This window comes from Tetrao urogallus (genome assembly GCF_951394365.1).
Source record: "Tetrao urogallus genome assembly, chromosome: 14".
NCBI lineage: Eukaryota > Metazoa > Chordata > Aves > Galliformes > Phasianidae > Tetrao > Tetrao urogallus.
In genome coordinates, this window is record NC_136827.1 from 12,588,376 (window position 1) to 12,607,503 (window position 19,128).

Consider the following 19,128-nt stretch of genomic DNA (forward strand, 5'->3'; position numbering starts at 1 on the left):
CCTGCCGGCTTCCTTTCTCCACTCTCAGGGACAATGCTCAGTGACTCCAAAGATCCAACTGGCTGCTCACGGCCTGAGGCCTGGCTCTGCTCTGGAGTTGTCCCCTTCCATCTGAGGAGGAAGCAGGCACAGCCCTCACTCCTCAGTCCCTCGCTCCGTGTCTTCAGAGCAATGTCACCAAGGAGAGTTCTGCGTGTTTTTCTCTTTTCCAGCCCAACAGAGGACCTGTGCAAAGGAAAGGGGAACACTGAGCAATCCAGGTGAAGGATGGGGCACCTCACCCCTCTGCTCCAACCCAGGGCTGTGTTTGGCTCACGCTGATGCTTGCTCAAGGCAGGAGCCCCAGCTCCCACCTCCATCCTGCACCCAGCTCACAAAGCCGGGCCGTGTTTAACCATTGCATGACTCACAGCTCTGGGACAAGCGCCGACAAAGTCACTTCCCTCTGTTCTGCCGAGCAGAAATACTGCTGAGTGATGAGAGCACACAGCACTGCAGCCAAGAGGAAAGGTACGGGTTGGGAGCAGGGATCAGCACGCGGCACAGGATGCGGCTCAGCACTGTGGGGGAATTCCTGCACGCTGAGTCCAGAAGGGTTCTGCACGACCCAAAGCCAACCCCATTGCCTGGACTTCAGTGATGCCAGCAGAGATGGCTCAGCACCACGTGTTGAGCTCAGGATCTCATCCTGCACTTTTCTCTTCTGAAATCCCTCCTCACATCACTATTCAATGTGGATTTGCAGAGGGACCCGAGCTGGGCGGCTCCCACCACCCACACTGAGCCCCACAGGCTCACGGGGGCCGTCCTGAGCTCTGCGGGGCACTGTGCATCACTGCTGCTGTGCTGGAGCAAAGGGTGCTCAGGTGGGATGTGAACATCCAGCTCCCAGCCCCGTGGGCCCAGAGGCTGTGGGATGGTGAGCTGCTCAGAGTGCAATGTGGCTTTGAAGCCCCTCCTGCAGCAAGACCCTGCAAGAGGAGCCTGTGCTGCTCCTAAAGGCATGAGCTGCAAGAGGTGCCGGGGGAGGGAAGAGTGAAAAATACATGGAAATATCCCTATGTTCACTAAATCTGGCGGCAGGAACACCTCTTGCTCTCTCCCCTCCCACTCAATGGGGTCTGACATGCACCCCCCTCTGCCTTCCTCACAACCTGCCACCCCTCCCCATCCAAAAAGGAAAACTAAAGTTAACTTTCCACCTCCCACACACAGATTTTTGGCAGGCGCTGCTGGCACTGAGGCTGCCAGCACTGCAGAGAGCCCTCCTCCCAGCTCTGAGCCCCCCCACACCCTGCAAGAGGATGTGGGGGACACAGGGAACCCATCCTACTCCCATCCCATCCCAGGCGCGTGGGCAGAAGCAGCGTCCCAGTGGGGCTCCCCTGCCCAGGGATGCTGCCTCATGTCCCCATCGCCACCCTCCACTCGGTTTCCATCATCTCTCAATGAGCCCAGGGGGGTAAGCAGGGGGGCTGTGGTGTGCAGGCTCTCGGGTTTCCCCAGGTCACGCAGAGGGTCGCTGTCACTCAGACAGGACCCCGCTGCCCAGACTTTCAGTCCCCAGCTCCGGTCACAAGATCGGCGCCTTCCCTTTCCAAAATAGACTGAGTGCAACCCATACATCGGGGGATTTTTGCACCTTCCCTGTGCCAGCAGCTGAATGTCCCATGGGGGCAGCTTAGCGCAGCCTCTCCTCTCCAACACTGCAGCTCCTGGCACTGGGGACCCTGGGACAGGGGCTCCTGCACCATTCCTGCACTTTTGGCACGAACCATGAGGCAAAGAGCCCCCAAACCTGCTGCTTTATGCTGTAACGGGGCATTTCTCAGGGATCCTTTGGCACCGACCCTGTGAAGCAGAAGGCCAGGATGGGATGCGTCTCCAAAGGGCAAACCCCTGCAGGACCCTATTGGACCCTATTTCTTTAAGGGAACGCTGCCTCCACAACTGATACGGAGATGTCCCTGTGGTGTGGCTGTCACTTGGAGCTGTGCCTGGGCCACCCTGTGCCCGGCTGCTGTCACCTCTGCTGCAACCCAATACCACCCCAGGCTCCCTGCGGTCCCTCGCTGCTGGGAGCTGCCAGCACCATTCCATCCACCCCAAAACCCCACTGCAGCGTCCCCAAACACTGCTAGGGCTGCATGGGGATGTGTGGGCATCAGGGCTGGAGGATGCTCCAGGGCAGGTCGCTCTGTCCCCTGTCCTCGCCAGCAGGGCCATCAGAACTTATGATGCCATTCGCAGCACCTCGTCTATGACTGCAGGCAGGGCAGGACCTGCTCAGCACTGGGCAGGTGGCAGCCTGTCCTACACACTGCTTCCCTGGGGACCCTGTGAGGGCAGATCCCAGCCTCCCTTTGTCCCCCAAGCTTCCTGGAGGTGAGGACAGCCCCACCCCAACTGTCAGGGGCATTCTTGGGGCAATTTGGAAGCAAAAAGCACCAGGTTTGGTGGAGATTTTGGGTGCTGTGCCACCAAGGTGAGACCAAGGTGCCACCGAGGTGCGTGGCAGGGATCACAGCTGGGAGCATTTGGGGACTGGGGCCACACGTGTGAGACATAAAGCAGCACATGTGTGAGTGCATGTTCAGCACTCAGCCCTCATCCTGGCAAAACTGCTGTGCAGTCCAAACGAAGCTGCTGAGGACACATCCCAGCAGCTCAGACAGCCCCTGGCCCAGCCCGGCTCTCCCTGTGCTCTGTTTTCTTTCTCTGCTTTTCTCTCTTAACCCCTTCAGGATCCTGCTGGATTGGTGCAGTGGGGCCACACAATCAAATGCTGCACGGCTCCTGCATAGCCTTGGGGACTGTGGATGGGGATAGGGACAGGAGTGGGGGCAAGGGCGGGGACACTGGGACAAAAAACAGGGACAGAGAAAGGGATGGGGATGGAGATGGGGACAGAGACAGGGACACCGCTGCTCCCGTGGGTGGCTCTGCCGCCTGCAGGCACCCCAGTGCTGCTCTCCCTGCTTCCCCCAACCTCTTTCCCTCCCACCCTTTGGTACCCCATGGTACCTCCATCCCTTGGGGGAAGCCCGGCGGCACCCAGGCTTGCCGCGCTCGTCTCTTCCCCCATCCCCACCATCCCCATTCTCCCTCCAAGAAGCAAACCCCCTCTGCAGCCCTGTGGCCACCCACCCGGGGGCCGTGGCCACGCTCCCCACACCGTGCCCATACCTGTGTCCCCATTGTGCCCGTACCCGGTCCCTGCCAGCAGCTCAGCTCAGTTCTCCTCTCCTGCTCTGCTCCAGCCGCTGCGGAGGGCAGGGAGAAAAGGGGGGAGAGGGGCGGGAGGAGGGGAGCGGGGAAATGAAACTTTAATAGCACAGAGCCCCTTTTGTTTCCCGGCATATGGGATATTTCATACATGCTGAAGGCATTAACCACCTATGTGCTTCTAGGGCCGGCGGCAGCAGGGAGCGCAGCACAGCTGGAGGCGGCCCCTGTCCCCTACATCCCTTCTTCTGGGGGGGGGGGGGGGGCTAATTGCAGCTCCCTGTTTTAGAGACACACTTGCAAGGAGGGATGAGAACAGGGGGGCTGTGGGACCCCTCTTAGCCCCCCATTGCCCTCCTGCCTCGGAGACACAGTGAGGACAGCCAGTCCTGCGGCGCTGTGACTCGTGCCCCATCTCACCTCACGCCCCAAGGCACAAAACCATCCCCAAGAGCAGCCAGGCTGGAAGGCACCCCTGGTGGGTGCCCTTGTGCTTTTTCCCCCTCCATCTCCCTCCATGGAATCCCTTGCCCATAAATCGGAGTGACGTTGGCAGACCCTGGCGTGGCGCATCGCTCCCTCTTCCCCTATAGGAGGTGTCAGCCCACGGGACGCCAGCCCGTGGTAAATTGGTACTTTGTGCAGTGTTGATCCAGGCGCACTCTAATTTGAAATAAAAAAAAAAAAATAACGCAGCCAGTAAAGGGCCTTTATGGCTCTTCAGAGCTCGTAAAGCTGCGGTAAGGGGCCGGCGGGCTGGGGGCAGCTGGGAAAATTTATGGCAGGTTTGGGTGAGTTCAGCATCACAACTCTGCAGGGCCGGTGTGCCGGGCAGGAGCCAAACAAGGGGGCTTTTTTGGGGTAGGGATGAAGGGGCTGTGCCTCCCAGGGACCGTGCTCACTGCTCGCCAACCCAAATGCCCCAAAGGATTTCCCCAAACCTCCTTTCAGACTCATTTCTAACGGCGGACAGATTTTGCGTGGGGATGCTTCCCAAGGCTGTGGGATGGATTCAGGCTGCACTACCATGGACCAAAGCTGCATGGACCCACATGGGCCTGACGAGCATCCCCACTGCAATCCCAGCGTTGGGCAGGAAGAGCTGGAAGTGGGGCGGCCGTGAGAGCTGCAAGAATTGGGAGAGAATGGGAGGAAGCTGTCGGGTGGGGACCGTGCAGAGGAGGCGGGCAGTGGGGAAAGGCATTTTTCCTTGCCAGCGTCTTGGCTGCTTCGGTGTGAACTGCTATAAATTCGCTCCTTATCTCTCAGACCATTTCATGTTTTCATGAAAAGAAAATAGTCTGCAGGAAAAAAAAAATGCTCGCTGATAAAATATCCCTTTGGTATTGGGAGGAATGTGAAACAGCTCTAATCAGAGCGGGGCTGGGGCTGGGAAATGGCCGAGACGGGGCCGTGCCCCGGCGGGATCAACCCAAGGGCGTCCTGGGTGGGAGCTCCATACGCACAGCACTGCCACATGCCACCCCCCTCCCAACAGAGCTGTGCCCCCATCGTGCCCTACCTCGGCACTGCCACCCCTCGGACTGCACTGTGCCCGTGCGAGGTGCTACACCACTGCCCCACGTCCCCTCCGGCCCTGTCCCAAATCTCCGCATCCCCCCGCTCTGCAGAGAAACGCAGGCACAGCCGGCGTGTGGAAATAGGATGTGCGTTTCGGTGCCAAAACATGCACAGACGCACATGCCAGAAACGTCTGTGCCGCCGCACAGAGCCGCCTGTGTTTCCCTGGTTCGCACAAGTGACTTTTGTTGGAAGGATTTGGCCCTGCTGAGGGGCTGCCAGGCATGGCTATGGTTGGATGTGTGCCCCCTGCATCCCCTTACCCGTAGGTCCTTAGGGTTCAGGGTGCCGGTGTCCCCACTCCTGTCCTGAGCCCCACAGTTGTCTGGGGCTGCGGCACAGCCCCATTTCCAGACAGTCCTAGCTTTCTCTGAGCTGGAGATGGAAGAAAGCCTCTTTGTTCAGCTCTGCAAAAAGTGCCCATGAGGCTGGTGGACCCCCTGACCTCAGCACCCCAAAACACAGCCAATGGGGTGCAGGGATGGGGCAGCCCCGCTGTCATCTCCAGGTGCTTGGGGAGACCCATGGGTACAACGCGTATCTATGAGGGACAGACGGTGAGATGGATGATTAATAGCAATGTCTGGGGCCAATAATGGGAAATAATGGGGGGCGAGGGGTTGGCGTCAGGCTCAGCCCCAGCGCCAGGAGGAAGTAGGAGCACAAAGCAGCGATAACCGGCACGGCACTGCTCCCGTCGGCCCCGCAGAGTGTTTATGGCAAAGCCCGAGGTGAGTGAGAAATCCATCTCCCGCTTCCTGTTGATCGCTGCAAGCCAAGTGCCGTGCTTGGCCAAGCAGGATGGGAAGGGGATGCGGGTAGCAGAGAGCGGGGCAGCACAGAGCCCAGCCTTGGGGGCTGCGTGCATCCTGTGCCACGGGACAGAGCCGAGCTCCAGCAGCACCGGACCCTGTGGGCTCACACTGCAGCACCCAGGGCACGCTGAGGGCAGGAGCAGCGCCAAGCTGTGGATGCTGTTTGCTCCCTGAGTCATCGGCCGCAGTCGGCTGGGTCTGAGATCCGTCCTATTTTTCTCAGAATCCATGTGAAGAAGATGGGGAAAAGGTTGGGGGAAGGGGATCGCAGTCGGTGTGGCGGGCTGCTTGCATTGCCCAGCCTATCCATGGCCCCGTGGGGAGCAGGGTGAGGGGTCACACCATGGGGCTTCGATGCTCCCCCCACTCTGTTGGGAGATCCCAAGTCCGGGAGTTGTAGGGGCCCCCATCCTGGCCAGGGGTGCTCATGTGGCCACCAGCTGCTTGGAAAGCCTTCCCTGGCGGTGGGTCAGAAGTACAGATTTTTATAATTATTAGTCCTGGTAATTTACCATAAGATATGTATTCCGGCTCATTCCAAAGCATCTGAATCGTGTTGAGTCTGCGGGTGGGGGCTGTGCGGGGCTGGGTGCTCTGTCCCCATCCTCTATCAATGGGATGCATGTGGTGCCAAAGAATACCCCCCACCCAGAGTGAGGTCTCACCCCGTGTCCCCTCCCCAGCACCCACGGCCATCCCACAGAGGCCAACTCACCTGCACCGAGCCAGGACCCCCTCTCTGTGCTGGGGTCACAGGGATAGAGGCAGTGAGGGCTCCTGGGTGGTCACAGGACCGGGCTGTGTCTGGAGATGGGCTGGAGGATGGAGGATATCTCCCACCCCCCATTAGGATGGGGCCCCGCAGCTCGCTGAGCCCCCGCAGTGTATGTATGGGGAAACTGAAGCCAGATGTGCGCTGTCGGGACAGCCTCACATTGCCCTCCTGCAGCTGGGATCCGCCTCACAGCCCAGGATCCTGCTGGGTTTTCTCCTCTATTGCTCCACAACGCCCTGCAAAGAGCTGTGGGTGTCGGGAGGGGGGGAGGGGGATGCTCCGAGCTCCCCTCTGCATTATTAACCGTATCAGCCCTTATCCTTTTCCGTGGAGTTGTAGCTGCCAGGAGCTGCGGGTGCAGTGCTGCAATAGGATCTGAGCAACGCAGTGCCCACTGCAGCCCCCACTCTACACTGGGATGGCTGCACAGCAAACCACGTCGGGACGTCTTATTGCCATTTATAATCTGACTTTTTAAAGTCAATTTTACTCCTGCGTGGTTTTCTGGTTCAGCCTGTGACATTTACACGGGCAATTCGTATTTACAGTCCGAGGCGCTGTAAATATGTGATTCATTTGTGAACGACTCCTAATGCAAAGCACACATCTTTCAAGCAAGGCCTGTGCATGCTCACAGGACGAGGGTTTTCCTATAGGTTTTATAATCTGGGGGTGGATGTACTCATAATAAAAACACACTGACATTTTTCAGATGCCGGAGTTCGGCTTTATTTTATCAGAAAATGTAAATACGTCACTGCGAATCACGAGACGGCAGGAGAAATATTTTGCATGGCCCTCGTTCAAGGAGAGGCTCTTCTTTAATTACTCTTTGAAAACAAACACGGCTCCAGTGCAGGTCCTTGGGACAGCAGACGGGACACGTTCTGCTCCCAGCACCAGGCATGGTTGGGTGCAAGCAGGCTTTGGGATGGGGCTGCCCCCAGTGCAATGCCCCTTGTGCGTCCTGTCGCTGTGGGAGCCTTCGCCATCCTGCTGCAGTGTGAAATATTTGCATCATCTGGATTTCGCCTGCTGCCATATGGTGCTGGGATGCCTTTCTCCCGGGGCTGCTCTGTGTTCTGTGCCTTCTATTATTTATGGGGTGTGAGCGAGCCCCGAGCCCACAGTGCTGAGCTTGTGGCCAAACAGGAGCTGGTCCTTGGCACCGGGATGCTCTGTGTGCCATTGTACAGGACCGGCACCACCGGCATTAGTCCTGGCCCTGGGATGCAGAGCGTCACACGGTGCCCAGGAAGGACATGGGATGTGCTGAGGCGTGGGGGTGTGTTGGGATGTGGAGATGGATGCACCGGGTTCGAGGTGCTCGGGGAGGCACCAAGCCCAGGGCTCCCCGTGTCCCTGCCATTGCCCAGCTGGCCGCAGCCGCTCCGGTCCTGGCCCTCGCCCAGTCTGGATTTCACTTCGTTTGCACATTTTCTGCAGACACGGGAGCTGGAGAACATCATCAGTGCCAAGGCCTGGGGCGAGGGGACGGGGCAATGGGAGCCTTCCTCCTGCCTGCACCGCAGGGTTGCATGAGGCACATAGGCACATGTCCCTTTACTCTCTCAGCGCAGAGTCCGAGTCCCCATCCCACCTGATCCTGTTAATTAAGCAATGAACACTAAGCAGCAGCTGGTACCACCTGTGGCAGCTGACTGGGCGGAGGGGGGGGGAGGTGCACAGTCCTGGGTTGGATGGGAACAGGGGTTTCACATCACCACAGGACCCCCTTCTCCCACACACGTGCATTTTTGGGGGACACAGGGAAGCAAACCCCAGGGATCGGGGGACAAGGTGCACGCTTGGGATTTGCTGCAGGAGAGCCCTAAACAAAACCCCCTATCCCTGCGGGCAGCTGCACTGCAGGCAGCCTCCCCCCAACAGCCCCGCACATCGTTTGTCACTAGGACAGGTTTGAACAGAGCCCGCCGCTGCCCGGCTGGGATTCATTAAGCCTCAGCTTCGTTTCCTCCAGCGCTGTGCAGAGGCCGAGAGGGAGGGGGAAGGCAGCAGCCAGGAGGGTTTTGAGGCCCACGGGGCTGCAGGGGCCATATGCAGCCGCTGTACAGCATGGTCAGATCCAGTGCTGGATGGCTGCTGCCACCTCGTGCATGGAGCTGAGCTGTGGGGCTGCTCCCACGCCACCTCCATCATCCCCAAACCCACCCCAAATGCTGCAAGCCACTGTGCCACGGGGATGGGAGCACCCAGGGGGATGCTGGCACACATGGAGGTACAGGACAGCCTGGTTGGGCACACGTGGGTCATGTGCCGGCAGTCCTTGCACGCACACCATGGCATCCTGTGTGCACCCACATGGCACAGGTGACAGCCTCCAAAAGGAGACCCCAACAAAGCAGTCCTACATCTTGGGCACAACAGAGCTGCAGTGAGTGGGCATGCAGTACCCTGTGCAGCTGCTCCAGGGAGAAGAGCAGGAGAAAAGGCAAAAGCACAGCAGCTAAAACCAGCGAACCCCATTTTATTAGCAGTTAGTTGAACAGGACCTTACATTAGTGACCGGGACACTCTGAACACAGCCCCAGAGATGGGCTCGGACGGAGCCAAGGGGGGCAGAGGGGAAGGGCAGATCCCACCCCTGTGGCCCCAGGCATGGCTACAGAGGTTCATGCAAAACCCAAAGGCTGGGAAGCATCACCGCCATCCAGAACCAGATGGAATGGTGGGGCAGAGCCCCTCATCGCTGCCACTCTTCCCCTGCACTGCCCTGGCATTGCTCCATGTCCAGGCACTGCCAGGGCGCCGCAGGAGGGCAGCCAGGGGGACCCCAGTTCCCTTTCTCCAAGAATAAAACACAAAGGGGCCAAACGTCCCCCAGGCTGGAGAAAGCATTTGTCCTCACCCCACCTCCCCACACCGTACCATCAGGCCACCTCCGGCCGCTCCCCAGCAGTGCTGCAGACGCCTTGGTGGCACAAATGGTAGCGGGGTGCCCTTCACAAAGTGCCCCCACCCATCCCTACGTACCACCAGGGCTCGGCCTTTCCCCAGCCTCCAGCACACACATACCAGCAGCTTCATCCACAAGGAAACCTGGGCCCTTACCACATAAACCCATTACGGCTCAGTGTTGGCACTGCTACATACATGGATGCTCACACACTCATACACGCACTCATACACGCACTCACACTCGTGCACTCACCACCAGGGCAGCCAGAGCCAGGGATGGGAGAAAACTTGCAAAGCCCACATGAAAGGAGGCAGCTCCTGCACATCACCATGACAAGTATAAAGACACATCTCCAGTGGGGAAGACTCCCATTATTTCCCCACTGACCTCTGACCACCTCCCATGTAACAGCCAAACAGACCACGTAAAACCCTCAGGGTTTAGGTACAAATTCTGGCACTGAAGAAAAAAAACAAACAAACAACCCCCTGCAAAATCAGAACGAAACGAACCCTCCCCCCACGCCCCAACATTATTAAAATACTTTAGCTTTTAATATTCAAGAGGTTTGAAGTTCTCAGCATCCTTCCAACTGCCGTTAGCCCAAAGTCTGCCTCGTCTCCCCGAGGGCCCACGCTCCTGTGAGCTGTGTTGGGTGCGTGCCGGAGGCCACCAGGCACCTCTGGGCTTTACCACAGGAAACACCACAATTGTAAAACATTGCAGAGCAGGTGAGGGTCTGGGAGAACCCCCATCCCCTTCTCCTACTTGACAGCGGTCCCACCGCATCGCCCATGGACTGGGAAGAGGTTCAGATTGGAAACGAATGAAGATGAGCAAAGAAATAGCATCCGTGTCTCTGAAACAAGAAGACACCTTTTTCAGGTGTGTTTAGAGCTGGGCTTTAGAGGAATCCAGCAAACCCCCACTTCCTGCTGCTGCACTGGGTAGCAGGACGAGGGCTGGGTCACTTGGTGCACTGTCTCTCCACCAGCTCCTTTCTTCTGCTACAGCTCTGCACAAGTCACCTCCAGTGCACCCAAAGCTGCTCCTCTGTCACCAGCTGAGGAGGTGCAGAACGGCTCCAACGCTGCTCACAGCCCAGGGGACTTAGGGTCTGTTTTGAGCAGAGAAAGAGGGAATTTGTGCCAATTCCCTGTTTCTTCCATCAAAGCGGGACAGGAAAGGACCTCACCATCAGGTTTGGGAATTAAAAAGATAAAAAACAAAACAGAATGGATGTGGGGCAGACGGAGAGGTCACAGCGCTGGGACCACAGAGTCAGGCCAGCGCCCAGCAGCCTTCAACACAGCCATCCTGCTCGAGGGCTCCAGCATCCCCTCGAAGGCTGCAGCTGGATATTGCTTAGGGATGTGATCGCAGGGCGACAGCTACCTGGTGCTCTGCAGCTCTTCCCGCAGCCAGGTGGGCAGCGTCTGCCCCATTTTGTACAGCAGCTTGGAGAGCTCGATGTTATGGTCCCTGTAATAGTCCCGCAGGAAGGCCCGTGACTGCAACGGGAGAACGGAGATAAGGGTTAACGGGACAGACTGCTTGGGGCAGAAATGTTAAGTCACTGCCCAAAACAGTGATTGAGCACCTGGTGGGAAGGCAGGCCCAATCCAGGGGAGCTCAGGTGTATGCGGTGCACCTGAGTGACCAGAAGGGATGGAGCCAGGATCCACCCACCCCTCCCCACACCTCATTTAAGGGCTGGTAGTAGAGACAAGGGTGTTTCTTGTTGGAGATCTCTGCCTATCTGAGGCCTTCCAAAGGTAAACAGCTTTTTTTCCTTTATTTCTGTAGCTGCTGCCTTTGGGCTCGTTCTCATTTGCTGTAACTAAAGACTTTCCACCCTACTATTGTCATGGTACTTTCCATCCTGTTACAGCGTTACAATGCTGCATCCAGATCCAACCTTAGCCTTCCTTTGCTACAGCCCCATTCTGTGCCTAGGACACCATATCAGGACGCCCCGCTGAGGCTTTCTGCATACTCACATCTGAATCCATCTCAGGGTACTTCCTCCCTTTGCTCTTCCCCAAGCATTTGGTTTTGCCTCCTTCTAGAAGCTGACACCAGAATCCTTTCTTTGGGTCAAACCTGCAAAGAGACAGCTCTGCCTCACCCTGCCTGCCAACCCAGGGCACCCTGCCCCAGCCTTGATCAACAGTAATGCACTTCCCTGGGATATACAAGCTGGCTGGCAGACAAGTGCTGCTGCAGAAGTGCTGCTCTGGAGCCTATTTTTAATTTGCAGCCCAGCTAACATCTCATTATTGACCAACCTGCACAACAGGTTTACCATACAGCGGCACCATAAGCAGCCTGACAGAATTCATTTATATATTACTTACACTACCCTGCTATGAGAAAGCATGGGAGCCTGTGTGGGCTTTCATTATTACTTTCTCTGGCACTTCCAGCTTTGAATATTCTCAGGAGCTCCTCATCACCTGGGCCCAAATTTAGAGTGACCAAACACAAAGGCAAAACAGGCACAGAAGTAAACTAAATTTTTTTAGGAGCTCTGAAGGCTTCTGCTTCCCGTGGTGGGCTTTATTGTCTGAAATGCTCCTGTGAAGGTGCCACACAGTAAGCACCAAAAGCAGGTCTCAGGGTGCTGCCCTGGAAAGCTTTGTGCTCCTGAGTTTTCCCTGAAGTAAAAGGGAGCAAGCCCTGATCTCTGCCCTCTGGAACACAGCAGGTGCTTTCCAGGCTGAGGAGTAAGGAAAGCTCAAGGTGGGACTTACGCCAGGGTCTTGTGGTAATCGATGAAGTTGGTCACACCTAGGAATTTCTGGACTGTTTCCATCACTTTGGCAGGTTCTGTTCGGAGCAGCTTGCCGTCCAGGACGAGAATCTGCAAGAAGGAAGGCAGGGCTGTGAGCTCTCACCTCCTGCTGGCTCTCAGCCCTGCTCTCCTGGGGCAAAACAACACCTTCTCTGCATATTTTGCCATCTCAGAGCTAAATTTGCCATGAGCTTGTGAAGGGTTCCCTTTCTAATGCCAACAGTGAACATGTGCCCAGGTGTTCACTTACACTAGGTGTTGGAAAATTGAATGCAAGTTGAAGTCAGAGCCAGGATTTATCCAGGACAAAATCAGAGCTTTAGCTCAGGGCTGTCGAACCCACAGAGAGTCAGGATTATATTACAGCAATTACGCCAGAAGTACACAATTAATAGACTTTATAAGGTTGAGTGATGATGGAAAAATCATTCAGCTGAGCAGAATCACCCGACGTAGCCCATACCCTGGCAGCAGCACACTCTCCCCCTCCATGCAGGTCACAGCAGGGCTGAGATCTGACCCCAATTTCCCTTATGGACAGCTTGAAGCCAGGGGCAGCTTGGCCTGCTATTTTTGTCCTGCTCTGGTGCTGCATTGATGCTGTTCAGGAGAGTGAGGCGTCAGGGCTGCCCTCCCTACCTGGTTGGCATGGTAGCTGTTCAGCCAGCGCTCGATGTGGGTGGCATACCAGCCTGGCACCAGGCAGCGGTTCTGCAGGGTCCGCAGCTTTGCAGCAGCCTCAGGCCCAGCTGTGATCACCTCGTGGAAGGTGTACTTCAGGGCGACCGGGTCGTCGTGGGCTCGCTGATGCTGTCAAACATGAGCAAAACAGGTTCCTGAGGCAGCCAAGAATGGACACCAACCGGACCCGAACCCCAGGTTGCCTGCGAAGCACTACAGCCTCCCAAGAGATCAAAGTTGCCCCTGACCCAACAGGGAACTGGGCAAGAGGAGGGTTGGGTGGCTCACCTGATACCAGGAGTAGGCTCGATCTGCAGGGTTGATGAGGATTGTGATGACTTTGGCCTTAGAGAGCAGGGCTGCGGCTCGCCGGGGAGCCACTTCTGAGTCAAAGTAGTTGGCACTTTTTTCAAAGTAGAAGTCAGAGGTGGTGTTGGAGGGGATGGGGAAAAACTCCATGTACCTGAGGAAAGGCACAGCGTGAGGCAAGTGGACAGGTATCGTAACGTATCCCCAACAACCTTCTTTGCAGGTAGCAGTCTCCTGACACTTTGTACCAAGCACTGCAGGTGCTCAGAGAAAGACAAACTCTGGCCACCAGACAGAGCTGCTGTTGTCATGAGCGTGACCCTGCATGGAGCAGAGCGTGCAGTGGTCCCCCGCTCCTTAGACATGAGACTGACAGCCTCAAGGCAGCCTTGCTCCCACTCCCCAAGAAATTAGTGCTCCCAGTCTGTCCTCGTGACAGGGAGATGCAGGCTGACCTACCAGTCTATGCCCTTGTGATAGTTGTGTCCATTGAAGAACTGTATCTCCTCAAAGGTCTCTGAGCTGGGGTAGTTGCTGCTCAGGTCCGGGTGCATCCCCAAGAAGAGATAAAGGGCAGTTGTTCCTTCAGACAGAGAAAATGAGAGCTGACAGGACTAATTTCCCTTCCTGCTTTGCATGAGAGAGGCTCCTTGAGGATGTGGGGAACCCAGCAAGCCTCTTGCCATGCTCACAGCCCTGAGGGTGAAGGGACGTACCTGTTTTTTGAGGCCCAATGATGAGGAGCTTTGGGAATCGGTCACAAGTCTTTTCTTTGGACCAAATGTCTTTGTGACGCTTGTCTTCACAGGGATCCTGAAATGCAGAGCAGGACGGTTGGAGACAAGGCAGCCTGGGAAGGAAGCTGTGTGGCTGCTCAGTTTCCCTGCAGGGTGGCCATGCAAAGGTCTGGGTTTATTTCCAGGTCCTTGAAGCAAATTCTGTCCTAGCACCACCCGCGGAACCATAAAGAGGCAAAAAATCACTGCTTTTCCACAGGATCGCAGGAACATTTAGGTTGGAAAGGACCTGGAGAGGTCATAAAGCCTGCTTAGAGCAAGGCTGGCTTTATCTCATTTCCCTCTCCCCAGCACAGACAGAAAACGGGGCTGCTCTCTCCATTCCTTCTGCACAAGGCATACCTGCCACAGAGGGTCCTTCTCCTCGGAGAAGATCTGGAAGTATTTCTGTGCCAGCTGCACAGGTGGCAACGTCTGCAGCTTCAGGTTGGTCCAGGAGTTGAGGAAGCGGACGAGGTGTTTGAAGGTGTACAAACCCAGGCGGTCATTGCCATAATTGGACAAATGGGTCATGAAGATGCTGATCTGAGGTAGAGGATGGAGCAGGGGTTAGCAGGACCTCACCCAGCCGCCATCCTGCACTCACAGCCCTCTGCTCCAGCTGAGTGCCCTGGGGATGCTGCCTGCAGCAGCAGCAGGGGACGGCTCTGCAGGAGGTGCCATCCATGTGTCCCCAGGCAGCAGTACTCACAGGGTTGAGGAGCACCGTCAGGAACAGTTCGCCTCCATTGATGATCTTGTCCAGCTCACTGGAGCCACCAGGGTATTCGTTGTAGAAGATGGTGTGTGTGAAGAGGCCACAGGTTTGTCGGGGGAGGACCTGGGGAGGAAGAAAGATAGGTCTGGAGCAGGTGGAGGAGCCAGGGCAATGAAAAAGCCACACAGCCCCTTCTCCCAGGTTCAAAAAAGGTTCTCAACCTCTCAAAGGTCAGGAGATCAGCTCCACTACCCCCTGACTTGAATTCTGCTACTCTCAAGGGATGTAGATGAACAGATGGGGAGGCCATGAAGTGTCCTCATTGAAGTTCTACTGTGCAGGACTAGCAAACATGAAGAGAATGCAATCCTATCAAATCAACAGTCTCCTTTTGCTGAAACCAAACTAGCCAAGCCATCCAGAAACCACAAATCAAAGTTTTGGTGGAGGAGGCAGAGAAGAAAAAGCATCAGAGATAACAGCTGGCCACCTACCATGATGCCGTTGTGGATGAAGCCACGGCGATAGCGAGCAGGTTTCAGGTGGGGGTATTCTTCTGTGCTCGTGACTTTGATTGACCAAACCTGCTTCCAAGCTTCATACAACTGCACGTGGACAGGGTAGACACCGGAGTGGTGGGGGGCCACTGCATACCCCATGTCAGTGGGGATGCCATGCTCCTACAGGAAAGAGATTGGAGATTGGGTGAGTAGGGAGAACCCAGAACCACCAGCTGCCAGCTCAACACAGTTTCCCCCAAGGATTGTCCCTTCCCAACCATGAACAGTCCACCTGTGTCTTGATGAGCACTAAGAGCTGGGCTGTTCTCATGCATCTTCCCCCTAAGCAAGGCTGCCTCCAGAAAAAGGAGTTCAACAGAAGATTTGTTGGGTGGACACTTGCTCCTTTTGGAGTCATTTCTGCTTTCACAAAGAAGTCAGCAGCAGCAAAGCTTATTGGTGAAGATTGTGCAGAGAAAACTATATGGGACTGCAAATCGATTTTATCAGTAGATACAAAGCAACTTGGAAATTTTCAGCTGAATACCTGCCCATCTCTTCTAGCACAAGCAGAAATGTTCTAGTCTCACGCCTTAATTAATTAACAGGGAATGAATTCAAGTTAGATGAAGAGCCATCTCTCAGACTACCAGATCCAATTATTATTGCTAGGCCTGACTTTAATAGATTTGGATTTGAGACAACTGTGAGCCAATCAGTTGATCACAGCATGACTTGGTGTCAATGCTGACTTTCTGTAGGCCAGATAAAGGACTTTCCAGAAGGATGGACAATCTCCAACCAAGCCAAAGGTCAGAGCTCGCCCTTACAAAGAAAATGAGTCCCTCGACAACTCAGCCTGCAGAGGGAGTTTCTAGCAGTGAGATCCTTGCAGGCGCAGCCGCTCTGACCCCACTCCAGGATGCCACATGGGCCAGCTTCAGTGCAACACCAAACCACAGCGTGCTAAACATAAACCTCAGGCTTGGTTAAAATCCAGCACACAAACCCAAGCGATTGCTGCCTTCTGTAGTGCTGTGGGTTTGATCTCTGCATTCCCATGAATGCTGCCTCAGAGCAGGCAGCAGCACTGGCACAGCTGCAGCCACACAGCTGGAGTGGAACAACACACGGACAGCATTTCCCAGTCAGCAGGCACTCGGGCAGCTCATTGTGACAGAGGCACGTTGGCTGGTGTGGATAAGTATTTTTGCTCCGAGCACTAGTGTACAAATGGATTTAACCGCTGAGTTACAAAGGCAGGGTGCTGAGCTTCAGAAGATCCTCATCCCAAATTTACACCCCGGCAGAGGGGGTTCCTAAGGCTCATTGTCATCAGCTCCCTTTGCTCCAGCAAGCAGAGACTGTCAACCTGGGAATTAAAGCTCTGTCCAAGGAGTTCGGAGATCAGCCTAGTGACCACAGGAGGCCAAACCCATTCTCTTTGATTTCTCAGCCTACAAAGGCCTATTTGTACCCCCTCATCCCATCCTCCCCCCATTAAAAGCATCCCCACCGGCGGCATCTTACTCACGACAGCGAATTTCTTGTTTAAGGTCATCTGCTCAGCAAGAACCGACTGGTTGTGGAAGAGGTGAGGCTGCATGTGGCTCCACATGTGTGGGAACCACCAGAACTCCTTCACATAGGACAGCAGCAGATCGTCACCTTCATCCTCGGCGTCAGTACCTGCAGGGACAACACTTGTTTGTCACTGCAGTGTATGCAGAGCTGCATAGGGTGTCCCTGGGATGAATGAGCGTTCCATACAGAGGTAAGAGGACAAGTACAAGGTCCTAGCATGGGGTGCCCGCTCCAAGGAGCTCTCTCAGGGGAGTGGGAAAGCTCCTGGAAGTGATTTGCCCCATGAACACCTCACCTCTGCTAGCTAGGCAGACTGCTGTGCAGCATAGCCTGGCCCAGGGACTCCTGCAGCCCTGACATCAGTAATGCACTGATGGATGAAGTGACGCCCTTACTCTCCTCACCTGTGTGGAAGAATTTCCCTGAGTATCCCAAGTTGAAAGTGAAATTTGGGATGTGGGTGCGCAGCTCGTTCTGTGTGTCAAACAGCGCCTGCGAGAGGGAAAGAGAAAGCAAAATATCCTCAGTCAGCAGCAGCAGGGGACAGCTTCATAACCAGGCCTCTAGCAAAGCCCATATTAGAGGCATGGGTTCTTGCCTTAAGCTCTCTGGAGAAGAGACTCCCATAAGGAGAATGCTCTGAGGACAGGGAAACTCACCCCTACAGTAAAAAACATCCCATCCCTCACCCTAGTCCCAGGTACCCCCTGCCCATCCAGCCAGACTCTAACAGCAGCACCTTGACATCTTCCACCTTCATGCGGGTGCCCTCCTTGCCCACAAATATATCATCAATGTCCACCAGGATGTAACGATCGAGGGGCAGGGAGAGCCTTTTCCCTGTCAGGAAGGAGACGGCATCCACAAAGACCAGCTTGTGCAGCCAGAAGTTGAGGTTGTTGCCAAAAAGCACCCTCTGGATGCCATCGTGGAGGCCCAGGTCCTGCATCACTGTGGTGTGCAGCGCTGCATCCACGCTCATATGTGGGATTGACTCGGCTGACTTGGTCTTGGCCAGCAGGACGGGCTCGTAGGTGGAGTGGTTGGACTGGAAAACGGTCCAGTCCTCACCGGGGAGCACACCCTTCTCCACCTCGCTGGGCCTGGTGATGTACAGGAGGGGCGACTTGGGGTTGATGCTGCAGTCCTTCAGCGCCAGGTTGGAGTGGAGGAAGAGGGGGAAGCCCTTCAGCTGTGCGCTCAGCAGGCTGTTCTCATTGGCCTGTGAGGAAAGAAAAGTGTTAAATAAGACAAGACAGAAGCTTGGTTGGGGGACTGGTGGAGAGGAGCAGCCTACCACCCATTCACACACAGCTCCAGCCCGCCCCAGGCTACAGCCCTCACTCTGCACTCCAGACACTGGGGTCCCTCTCCTATTTGTTGCCCAAATGTGGGATACCCTCACCTGCAGCCACCTGCAAATCTGCATTTCCATTCCCTGCTCTCCCCCCGCAGCACTCTAACAGGACAAGACAGTCAAGGAGAACCTGCAGAAGGACAGCCCTGGGCCAAACTCCTCCCGACATCAACACCTGTGGCCACACGGGCTCCACTCAACCTCAGCCCCTGCCGCATAGGCTCAGCTCATCCCACACACCCCCATACCTTGAAGAAGCCAATGATGCCCACGCCGTACTCCACGCAGTACTTGTCCAGCAGCTCCCGATTCCAGGCGTCCAGGTTGACGTATTTGAGGATGTTCTCATAAATGATGAGTGCAAAGCGTCCCCGGTCTTTGTCAGTCAATGTGGGCATGTCCCCTTTTCCAGGGGCAATCTCTGTCCTGTACTTGAAGCGGCTCGACTCCAGAATGGCCACAATCTCCTGACCCAGCTGGGAGTAGAGGCTCTCCACAAACACCAGCACCAATGGGTCTGTGCGGGAGGAATCGGCCACTTTGAGGGCCTTCAGTGGGAGCAAGCGGGAAGGGGCAACCTTGGGTTCATCACAGTCCGGCCCTGGCACATCCCCCGAGGGCTCCAAGCCCCTTTTCCACCCGTATAAATAATATGCTGAGACAAAAACACTGAGCAGGCAGAATGCGAAGAGCAGGAGCAGCACGACCTGGGGAGATACCTGTCGGATACCCCTCCGGGCCTTTGCCAGCACAGTCATCCTTGCATCCACAGGCAAGTTGGGGCCCCCTCCCCTGCCCTCTCGAGCCCCAGGGGAGGGGAAGAAACGAACACCACCACAAAAAAAAAAAGGGAAAACAAACTGGAATTATACTGATAATAAATTAAAATACTAGCAGGGCGCCTGTGCGCACACAGGGTTTCTCCCCTCCAGCAGTCCAGCGTCCCTCGCCGTCCGCTTCATGTCACCATGGCAAACGTGCTGAGAGTCCCCGTCCGCAGCCAAAATCCCATGGCCTCAGTGGGGCGAGGGGGCAGCGGGAGGCCTCGGTGTGGGTCTGGGCAGACATGCAGGCATGGTGGCTCCCTGGGGTG

General features: G+C 55.9%; 1 protein-coding gene across 2 annotated transcripts; it reads right to left on the minus strand.

The window, feature by feature from the left end:
- Window positions 1-10,707: 10,707 nt before the first annotated feature.
- Window positions 10,708-18,793, minus strand: NDST1 (N-deacetylase and N-sulfotransferase 1; the record flags this gene model as incomplete). Of its 2 annotated transcripts, XM_079542570.1 has the most annotated exons (14): window positions 10,708-10,827; window positions 11,317-11,419; window positions 12,070-12,179; window positions 12,750-12,920; window positions 13,080-13,254; window positions 13,560-13,683; window positions 13,817-13,913; window positions 14,240-14,422; window positions 14,589-14,717; window positions 15,089-15,274; window positions 16,629-16,783; window positions 17,083-17,170; window positions 17,418-17,900; window positions 18,284-18,793. In XM_079542570.1, 14 exons carry the CDS (start codon window positions 18,791-18,793, stop codon window positions 10,708-10,710), a joined length of 2,634 nt encoding a protein of 877 aa, XP_079398696.1. The 2 variants fall into 2 exon arrangements, with proteins under 2 accessions (XP_079398696.1, XP_079398697.1); XM_079542571.1 differs by lacking the exon at window positions 12,750-12,920.
- Between the last annotated feature and the right edge of the window lie 335 nt (window positions 18,794-19,128).